This window comes from Microtus oregoni, unplaced genomic scaffold (assembly GCF_018167655.1).
Source record: "Microtus oregoni isolate MIOR12 unplaced genomic scaffold, Mior012 000018F_ref0000195, whole genome shotgun sequence".
Taxonomy (NCBI): Eukaryota; Metazoa; Chordata; class Mammalia; order Rodentia; family Cricetidae; genus Microtus; species Microtus oregoni.
In genome coordinates, this window is record NW_024543077.1 from 2,509,311 (window position 1) to 2,520,081 (window position 10,771).

At 50.4% G+C, this 10,771-nt stretch overlaps 1 protein-coding gene across 1 annotated transcript in view; it reads right to left on the bottom strand.

Moving 5' to 3' along the window:
- Positions 1-6,240, bottom strand: part of LOC121458609 (diacylglycerol O-acyltransferase 2) — a 28,232-nt gene extending 21,992 nt beyond the window's left edge. The window contains exon 1 of the mRNA XM_041667925.1: positions 5,896-6,240. Within this exon, the coding sequence (XP_041523859.1) occupies positions 5,896-6,016 (121 nt within the window). The 5' untranslated portion in view covers positions 6,017-6,240. The remainder of the gene's footprint in view (positions 1-5,895) is intronic.
- Between the last annotated feature and the right edge of the window lie 4,531 nt (positions 6,241-10,771).

Here is a 10,771-nt window from a genome sequence, read left to right on the forward strand (position 1 = left end):
TCACAAACAGGAGTCCAGCATCCCAAGTCTCCGTAGATTCCCATTCTAAGGTCTCTGATTCCCCAGTGCTAAATTAAGGGGTAAGGATACAGCAGATGAGGGCTAGGGTCTTGCCAATTTAGACCTTCTGTACTCTACTAGAATTCACTAATGGCTTCTTAATCTACAAATGATCCTTCTAATAGGAACATTGGCGCCTACAAGGGTTATCCCAGGGGTTCGGGGATTAACGTATTTAGCTTTCATTAGATACAGTAGAGTCTCGGGAGGGAAAGACAAAAGGGTAGGTCTTTTAGGATGCCAGGTTCCTAGCTCCTAACCAGGACCAGGACATGAGTGCTTGAAGACCCCAGTGGCCCGCTTTCTCCACCCCCCACTTTCAGACCTAGCACATTCAGGAATACTGGAGTAGGAGGGGCTGCCATGGCAACGCCACCAGCTTGTATATGCGTCACCAAGGAGTCCCCAGAACAGGCCCTTATGGTGATCCATAAGTTCCTCTGGGGCACTTACCTGGACCCCAACGAGGATGCAAGCCCCATTTCTGGTAAGAATGAGGAAAAAGAGCAGGCCAGGCCTGGCAACACTCTCCAGGTGGCTTGGAAGGAACCAAAGGGACCCACCCAGCAAGCCGTCCTCCCTGCACTGAGAATCCGAGGCAGGGTGGGAAGCAACGCAGCAGAACAAGGTTCCTGCGCTGGCTTGGAATGACTATCTGCTAATGAGAACAGACCCCAATGCTTCCTGCTCCTGGGGTTGGCACACGGGTCGCCAGGCTCAGCACCATGATGGGGGAAATACTTGTGCCACAACCCTGTCCATTTCACACACGAAGGGACTCGGAATCAGCGAGAGACAGTGGCTTGTGAGTGTGGCTACACAGACCTTCAGTGGTAGAATAAGGACTACACATACCTACGTCTGCCTTCCAGTCCCAAACCCCCCAAGGAGCTGACACCAGCTCATGAGTATCTGCCTATCTCAGGCTCCTCTCCTGGGACACCTAAGTCTTCTAAGGCAGATGCAGATTAATCCCACAGGTCAGGACACAACATCCTCTGTCTCATTTGTCTTTACTGAGGATTATGCTGGGACTGCAGCCCAGGCTGGCCCCTCCACTGGGACTGCAGCCCAGGCTGGCCCCTCAAAGACCTTCAGTCACTGTATTTTTCTACCTAAACTTGTGTCTCTTTACATTATTCCTTATGCCTAGGACATCTTTTTAAAAATTATTGTGCGCATGTAAGGGGGGTCCAAGGACAACTTTTGGGAGTCCTTACCTTCCATGATGGGTGAAAGGCATTGAACTGGTGAGGTGATCAGGTGTCAAGGCAATACATTTACCCCCTGGGCCATCTCACCGGTCCTACTTCTTATCTGCCTTGCTGATGTCATTTCATCCTTCACAAGTCAGACTGATCATCCCCTCCTCTGCTAGGAAGCCTTCCCTCATGCCAAGGCGACTTAGTTCCCTCATCCTCCAGGCCCAGTTCCTCCTCTCCTCCTGGTCACACCATCTCAATGTGTGCATACCCCTCTGGCCTCCCTTCCTTAAAGTCAGGCCTGCTGGCCGACACACAAGAGGAGCTCAGTTACTCGATCTGAGCCCCTCCCGAGGAGAACCTGCTCCAGGAACAAGTCTTCAGCTACTCTACTTTCAGGAAGTAAGGTAGAATCTTTGATGATGAGGCCAAGGAAGTAGGCCACTTAGGTTACGAGGTTCCCAACATCCTGGAGTTACAACTCTGACTATAACATGACCAAGGTCCTCTGTCTATGGTGTTAAGACTTCTTGTATGACTTATAGATTAAAAAGGGGGCTCACTCGCAAATCAGTTACCAAACACATCCCATTCACCTTAACTCAAACCCTCAGGTGTTAATTTTGAGATGTCTGAATCTTTCTTGTTGCTTTTGTTTGCTTGAGATGGTTTTTCTGTGTATAGCCTTGGTTAACCTGGAACTTGAAGATCCACCTGCCTCTGCCTAAGTGCTGGGATTAAAGGCGTGCACCACTACACCTGGATTTGAATCTATTTCAAAATAGGAAAATAAAGTCTCCAGTGGCTGTGAACCCATCACGTCTCAGAGGAAAAAAAGAGACAGGGCAGGAATCCTGGCTTTGGCCTTCTACAGTATAGAACCACGTGGGGGGATCGTGGTTCACCTGGTTCCACCCACTTGACACTTAGCCCCCAAGCCAAGCTCGTAATCAGACTGGGTCTCGAGGACACTTAACACATACGGGCAAAGAGACCTGGGGAAAGCTAAGGAATTCACTGAAGCTAAAGACAGGGCTTCCTGCCAAGAGGACCTGGCAAGTCCCACTAATTCACTCACTCAGCTAATATCTACAGGGTTCCTACTACTTGACAGCACAGTGCTGGGCACTGGCAACACAAGGCTCAGGAAGACAAACGAGGCCCCTGCTCCCAAGGGCTGACAATAACTCAAACAGTAAGTGCATGCCACAACTAGGTAATGATAAGGTCTACAGAAGGAAAAGATCTGGGACTAGAGGATGGGGTAACAACCTGGGAGATCTACCAAGGGAGAGCAAGTGCAGAGACCCCGAGAGAGAACTCAATGGTGGACTATGATGGAGGACCAGAAAGACCACCAGCACATGGCATGGTGACCAGGAGGTTATCAGGTGGTGGGTATCCCGGTAGCCTCATAAATCGGAGGTTTGAAGTCCAGGAGGCCGGGAGGAGGGCAGTTCATTTAGTCAGATAAAGTTATGTGGGCTATTGGTAACCCTATCCACCAAGTTTAGGGGAGTTCCCTCGAAAGCTTGGGAAGGAGACACCATGCCCGTCATGGAGTTAAGAAGCAATCGGCACTCACTTGGCAACTGCAAGGCACACACACATGCTGGTTAGCGCTCAGTGTTGCTGTCCCCACACCTCTGGCATAAGAAAGCTGATAGGCACCCATGGAGACAGAGCCGGGTTCTAGTGAGTTCTTCTGGGTTGCTCATCTGTGCTGTGGCGGTTGGGCCAGATCCAACATCAGTTGGTTTTAACTCAAGTACACGCTCCTGAATTTAGGAGCAGGAGGGTGGAGGTGGGGCAGAGTTTCCACACTTGCCACTGAGTCACCTGCTAATAAAGCATTACACTTGGCTCTCCTTTCCACACTTAGACGAGTCTTTGGCACAGAGCTAACTCAAAAAAGTAGTCTCTGTAGCTGGGGGGACAGCCACGCAGAACTGAGGGAGCAGGGACAGGAGAGTCACAAGTCACAAAGACTTTGTTAGACGATTGCCAACCCCCAGTTCCAGAGTTACCCCAACAATCTGACTCCACCTAGCATATTCCCAGAGATGGGAGCTCCATCTCCACCATCTAGGCTAAGAAGTCATCCACAACTGTTGGGATTCTTCTATCAAAACCCGGACTGTGACTCCACCTCTGTCCTAGGCTTTGGGGGCCAAACAATGTACCAGCTCAGAACTACACTGCACTACCTCATGCTGGGTCCTGGACAGAACCCTAAGAATAGACACAAGCATTCAAGGACTCTACCACGAAAAGCTCCCCATCCAAGGGCAAACAAAGCAGGGACGTGCACGGATTTAACTATGGCTTCCAAATCACAGTCCAAGCCAGTCTTTCAGAGATTAGAAAATACCACAAACCAGGAGTAGTGGTGCATGTGTCTAATCCCAGCACTCAGGTGACAAGCAGAGGGGCCTCTGAGTTCAGGCCAGGCTGGTCTACAGAGTGAGTTTCAGGTCAACCAGCAATGCACAGACACCCTGTCTTGAAAAACCAAAGGGGGAAAAAAGTACCAAAAACTCCCTCTGTTGCAACAAAGGCATACCACCCAAGCTTCAACCAAACAATCACCAAGTTATCTATGTAGTCACTCACCCATCATGGAACTTCCCTTCACAGAATCCATGCCCTCCTTCCTTCAAGACTGCCACTAACAGGGTGTTCAGTGGGAACTGATCCTCTGAGGCAAACTAGGCCACTAGGGAGTGTCTTCAAGGACCAAGGAGGTAGAGAGGCCTCTCAGAGATGTCAAGATAACAAAATTTGCTTGGGCATCCTCCCCTACCCCACCTAGTCTTTCGCCAAAGATCCCAGAGAGCTAAACTGACTAGCTTGCATTTCATATTGGTCTTTGTTACAGTCTATGAGGCAATTACACCCACATTTTTTCCATTGTATTTTCAAGGTTGGACAACAACAAGGGGAAACTCTCTGCTAGGATACTAAAAACCTGCTCAAAAATCATCCGATGGGGAGTACAAACCTCCCTGAGTTAAAAAAAAAAACTGTGAAAAACATAGTTACTAGGCTTCCTGCCCCTGGAAGACAGAGGAGAGACCAGGAAGGATATCTCCACAGGGACCACCACGGATGGCAGACCCATGACCCTGCAATGAAAACGCTTAAAAGCATGCATGTGAGCAAGTCACTTCCTTCCCTGTTAAGAAGGATTCTGAGAGAAGATGTTATACACTGGTTCATGGGGCAGCACAAATGCTTGCCCCTGGGATGGGACCATTTCACTTCTTCGGGGGCAGATAACCACAGCAATGGTCAACGGGACTAATGTTAGTGTCATTGGAATTCCAGCACGGGTTACCTTGCAGCCACCAGCATTTAAGAAATGATTTTGACAAATCGCAAGAGATACTCATGATTTACTGTTAAGACAAAACTGGATTTAGAACTGTTATCTATAGCATGGTCTTGACTATGGACTAATAGAAGTAACCACCAGATGGCTGGTTTACCTTTTTTCTTTCTGATCACTTGTTATTTTTCAATTTCCAGTTTTCCATGAACTGGAACTTGCCCTGTAGACCAGGCTGGCCTCCAACTCAATAGCTCTGACTGCCTCTGTCTTCGGGGTGCCCCACCACTGCCCTGCTAAGGAAACCTTGAGTACCATTTCTTCCTCCTCAGTTTCAACAAGTACAGCTAGGGAGTGTGGGATGCTTAACCTTGTATGGGAAAAGCTGTGGTGTGAATCTTAATTCTGCCCCCGGTTCACTGAAAGTCTCAGTTCTCCCTTGAAGGCAGACCTTCAAGAAGGAAAAGCAAACCAGTAGATATCTGAGTTCAAGGCCAGCCTAGTCTACAAAGTGAGCTCCAGGACAGCCAGAGCTACACACAGAGAAATGCTGTCTCAAAACAAAAAACAAAACAAAACAAAAACAAAAACAAAAACAAAACCCAGGGTCTCCCACCCCACTTCTAAATATGTCAGACTCAGGGCTGCTGCTGTTGAGTGGGTGCCACAGTCTGGGTTGCCACACATAAGCCGGGACAGAGGACAGTTGGGGCACACCTGTTCCAGGCAGGCATGTTCTCCATCCAGCGGCTGTTTCAGGGGATTGCAAAACCCTTACACCCTGCCCCATCCAGTTTCTCCCAGCCAAATCCTGTTCCACCTTGTGACAAGGAAGAATAACTGGGGGCTGAAGAGTAAAATATCACTAATAACAGGGGAGAGTGGGTGGTGTCGCCCTCATCAGCTGGGGGATGGGAAGTGATGTAACACATGTTGCAATATTGGTGAGCCACCAGGATGGAGAATGAACCCAGGTTTGACTAGAATCCCAGGCTGCCTGGCTCAAACCGGTAACCCTCATCCCAGGCAGAAATGACAGGATGCAGAGTTGGGTTCCCCTAACGAGAAGCCAGTTGTGGTGGCACACACCTGCAGCCCCAGCCCTCGGGATGCTGAGGCAGAAGGATTCCGAGCTGAAAGCCATCCTGGGCTACTAGGTGAGACCTTTTTAAAAACTGGAAGTAGTTGTCTGGGACGCCAGCCTGAAGTGGCTAACCCGTCCAGCACAGGGCAGCACTGCTAGCCAGAGTCCCTTCCTGAAAGTTGTCTTTGCTGTGGAAAGCTCCCAGGGTGACTGACACTCACCCCATCGCCCAGACCCCTCGCGTGACAGGGCAGATCCTCCATTCTTGTTCTCGCTGCGGGCAGCTTCGGCCCGACGCTCACCCCGCAGGACTCCGGAGTAGGCGGCGATGAGGGTCTTCATGCTGAAGTCGGTGCACGTCACGGCCGTGCAGAAAGCCGCCTCACGCCGCGCCCCTGGCCCATGCCCCGACCGCCGGGGCCAGGGCTTCGCGCTGAGCTCGGGGAGCCGGGGAGCAGCGCCCAGGCCGTGGCGGCGACTGCACGAGAGCCGAGACGGCCAGCCGCTGCCACCCCAGTGAAGCCTAGAAGACAGCGAAGCGCGGCCACAGCGCCTAGCGCCGCCGCGCGCGCACTTTATAACCTCACAACGGGGCGGGTCGTGACGCCAGAGGGCGGGGTTTAAGTCTCCGCCCCGGACCGTACCATGTTCTCGCAGGGGGTGAATCTCCCGCGGCTAGACTATGTGCAAAGCCCGGGAAAGCGCCATGGCCTGACCGGTGTGGAACAGAGTTTAGAAAGTAAGGCAGAGTGAACTAGAGTTCTGATGCATGAAAGCACGCCTGGTTGCTCCAGAGACCACCTTGTCTTCCTCCTTCTTCCTCCCTTGCAGACATTGGTACCGTCCAGCAGCTGGAACGTGGGCCGGGAAGTTGAGCACGTGCAGTACGACCGCCAGCGTGCGTGTACCTGTGTTCTTCTTTGGCTATGCTTGCCTTTGGTTGCAGTTTGGCAGGCTTCTCCTGTGGTCAGTAGTGTTGGGATTTGTTCGGTTACAGCTGGGCTTCACAAATCACCCCCCCCCCCCAATCGCCCTGCTTTTCTTTTATCAAGAAGAACCTGGAACGGTGGAGTCTGCCGCTTGTAATTCTAGCAGTTGGTGGGGGTAGGGGAACGTGTTGAGACAGGAGGATCGTGAGAGATCAAGAGTTTGAAGTCAGCCTGGGCTGCAAAGTGAGACCCTGTCTCAAAACACCAGGCACAGAGGCAATACTGTGGAACATGGCGATGCACTTCAAATCCAGTCCCAGTCTGCTTTTCCTCAACTTCAGGGGCTTTTGTTTACTTCTTGTTGGTTTTTTTGTTTGTTTTGTTTTTTACTTTTTTTGAGGCAGGGTTTCTCTACGTAGCCCTGCTTGTCCTGGAGGACAGGCTGGCCTTGGACGCGAAAGATCCACCTGCCTCTGCTTCTGGAACGCTTGGACGAAAGGCGGAATGCTTGGATTAAAGGCATGCGCCACCATACTCGGTTTTCACTTCAGTTTTCCTGTCTGTAAAATGGGAACAAACAGATGCTTTGAGAACTAAGGGGTGAGAGATGAAAAGCAGTTAGCTAGCTACTGGCGCTTAAGGTTAGGAACTCTTTCCATCGCCCACAACTGAGTGGGAGATTTGCAGAAGGAGGGTGTGAGGGCAAGCAGAAGGCTGGGTGTAATGTCTGAACAGTCAGCATGTCAGGAGAACTCAAGACAACTGCATAGGATGAGGCTGCAGTAACACGGTAATGTGGTAATAGGGGCTGGAGCTTGGTCCTTGAGAGTCCCGTCTCTCCAGACATTGGGATGGGAATGGGTTCTTGGGAGAGAACCTTAATAAAGAAAATGACCACAGTGAGGTGAATTCTAGGAGCCCGCTTACAGAGTGTGAGAAATAGACAAGAGGGCACACAGAAATAAAAGCATCGGAGGGTTGGGTGGGGTGTGGCTCAGCATTGGGTTGCACACCTAAGGCCGGGGCACAAGGCCTTTTGGTGGGGAAGTGGAAAAGAAAGGTGAAGTTTTTGGGTTTTTTTTGGGGGGGGGGTTCTTTTTCTTTCTTTCTTTTTTTTTTTGAAACGGGTTTCTCTGTAGTTTTGAAGTCTTGTAGGCCAGGCTGGCCTCGAACTCACAGAGATCCGTCTGCCTCTGACTCCCTAGTGCTGGGATTAAAGGTGTGTGCCACTGCCGGGCAGAAAGGTGAGTTCCAACTGGAGTGCGAAGCAGGCTAGGAGTCTCAGTCCCTGGGCAGGTGACAAATGCCCTTAGTGAACCCTAGAATCACTTGCCTTTGTTTAACTCCTTCAAAGACTTGGTAGGTGGGTAGGGTAGGAATCTCATTAAGACAATACTACCAAACCCTGAGAACTGAGTCTACCAGAAGCAGAAGGAAAATACCCAGGGGCAGAAGGATCATGGTGTGAGGATTTCTCTGCAGTAGAGCTGGGTCCTGTTAGGGAATGGGAAGGCTAGTGGGCTAGCATGTCCTCGGGAGACTCCCCTCAGGAGACTCAGATCAATGTATGCTATGTGACAGCTGTGAGGAGAGAGGGCAGGGATGTATTTGGGGGACAAAGAAGACTTCAGCTCTACGGGGGCTTAGAGTGCCAGTGGGTTATTGGAGGCAAGCCTCCTTCTTCCTGGTTGTCTAGCACACATGAGCCTCTAGGTTCAGAGCCTAGCAACACACACCGTCTCGTGTTGGCATGGAAGACCCCAGGTCTAGAGCGTATCCCTGCTCTAGAGTGTTTTTTGTAGAGGAGACCTTATAATGGGACAATGGCTCGCTCACTCACCTCTAATGCTGTCTAATTGGCAGAGATTAAGCTGGCTATAGGCCCGAGGTGTGATCTGTCCTCTATCGGCAAGAGTTCTTGGGTAAGTCACTAGTTTGTTCACTACAGAGTAGAGGTGGGAAACCAGGCATGGTTGTGCACACCTGTTATAATTCAAGCACTTTGCAGGTGGGGAGGGAGCCTCCTCCAGGAGTTCAAGGAGTTGGAAGTTAGCCTGAGCTACAGGAGACCCTGTCTCAAAAAAGAAATAGGAGGGAAGGAAGGAGGAAGACAGAAAGAAAGAGGTGGCATTTTCCCATCTTACTGATATGTACTTATGGATCAACTAAAATAATATGGGAAGGGTGTTGCCATTATCCAACGCGAGTAAGATATCATTATCTTAATAACAAATGGCAAGACTTTGGGTAGACAAGGCCCATTGGAAACATTCAGATCCCAAGTTCGTGGACTTCAGCATTTTTCTGTGCTCCCTCTCTGGGCCAGGTACTGATTGGAACACACAGAATCAGACCTAGTCCCTGCCTTTGTGGAGACTGAACAGAGAGCTGATACTAGTGGTCAGAGGATGGCCAGGCTGTGGTGCAGGGAAAAGCGAAGGCCAGGCCAAGGTCAGCCCTTCCCTCCTGGCTGCTGCTGGCTGTCTCCACCGAGCTTGGAATCTGCCCTAGCTCAGTGGATTAGTCAGGAGGTGGTAAATGAGAGAGAAGGCAATATTGCTTGCTGCTGGAGGTGAGGTGAGTCTGGTTCTTTAGATCAGAGAGGAAGGGCAGCTATTCAGAGGTTCCGGCCTGAGCAGAGAACTGGGAGTGGGACCCTGGTGTGGCTAGAGAAAGAATATAGCTGGCAAAAATAAGAAGGTAGGAAGTGAAGCTGAAAAATTGACAACACAAGCCGGGCGGTGGTGGCGCACGCCTTTAATCCCAGCACTCGGGAGGCAGAGGCAGGCGGATCTCTGTGAGTTCGAGACCAGCCTGGTCTACAGAGCTAGTTCCAGGACAGGCTCCAAAACCACAGAGAAACCCTGTCTCGAAAAACCAAAAAAAAAAAAAAAAATGACAACATAATCTGGGAGACCTCATGGTTCAGCATGGGAGTCTGGGAGACCTCGTGGTTCAGCATGGGAGTCTGGGAGACCTCGTGGTTCAGCATGGGAGTCTGGCTTCATCCTGTGCAGGATAGAGCAAGGGGAGAGTGTGAGGCCCCGCCTAAGATGATGGGCTAGCCAGATAGCTGAGCTAGGAGTGTATTGGTGGGAAGTTGGGAAACAGGGCCATAAAATCTAGTTCTTAATACCAGGTGTTGCTGGTGCATGCCTTTAATCTCAGCATTTAGGAAGCAGAGGTGGGCGATCTCTGTAGGCTAGGCTGGTCTACAGAATGAGCTCCAGGGCTACACAGAGCAACCCTGTCTTGAAAAAAGAAATCTAGGCTCGGAGGTGGTGGCACACACCTTTAATCCCAGCACACAGGAGGCAGAGGGAGGCGGATCTCTGTGAGTTCGAGGCCAGCCTGGTCTACAAGAGCTAGTTCCAGGACAGGCTCCAAGAGCTACAGAGAAACCCTGTCTCGAAAAACCAAAAAAAGAAAAAAGAGAATAAAAGAAATCTAATCCCTAGTTTAGACCCTTCATATGTGGGAACATGTACCAAGGGCTACAGAGGAAGTCTAAGAATCCCCTTATCCAGTTTCTATGCCTATGCCCTCTGCTTATGTGCTCTGGTTCAGATTGGATTTGGATGAAAAAATAACACCCACTGTTAGAACATTAAAAGGAGACATTGTGAGTCTGGAGAGATGGCTTGGCAGGTAAGAGTACCAGCTGATCCTCCAGAGGACGCAGGTTAAATTCCCCGCATCTGTATGACAGCTCATGATTGCTCATAACTCCCGTCCCAGGCATGTACGTGGTGCATAGACATACATGAAGGCAAACATCCTTACACATAAAACTAAACATTGAGAGAACATTGGCTTGGAATTTTTTCCTCTGTAGGACGGTGGGTGTTGGGGTTCACAGTGGTTATTGGGGTTCACAGTGGTTATTGGCTTCTGGTTTCCTGTCCATACTTCTAAACACCCCTAGAATTTTGTGATCGCCTGCCTGCTCTTCACAAGGGCAAACAGGTCAGCTATGAGATGGGTTCTAGACCCGCGTCTCCTTCTTTGTCACACTTCCTGCCTCATGAACACTTTGAACAACCAGACACGGGTCAAGTCACACATCCAAGAGGGCCTTTACTAAGTGTGCAGTCTGAATGCTCCATCCATTCACTAGTGTCAGGTTGCTGTTAGGTCGGTTCCTCCTCCTGCCACCGCTCAGGCGGCT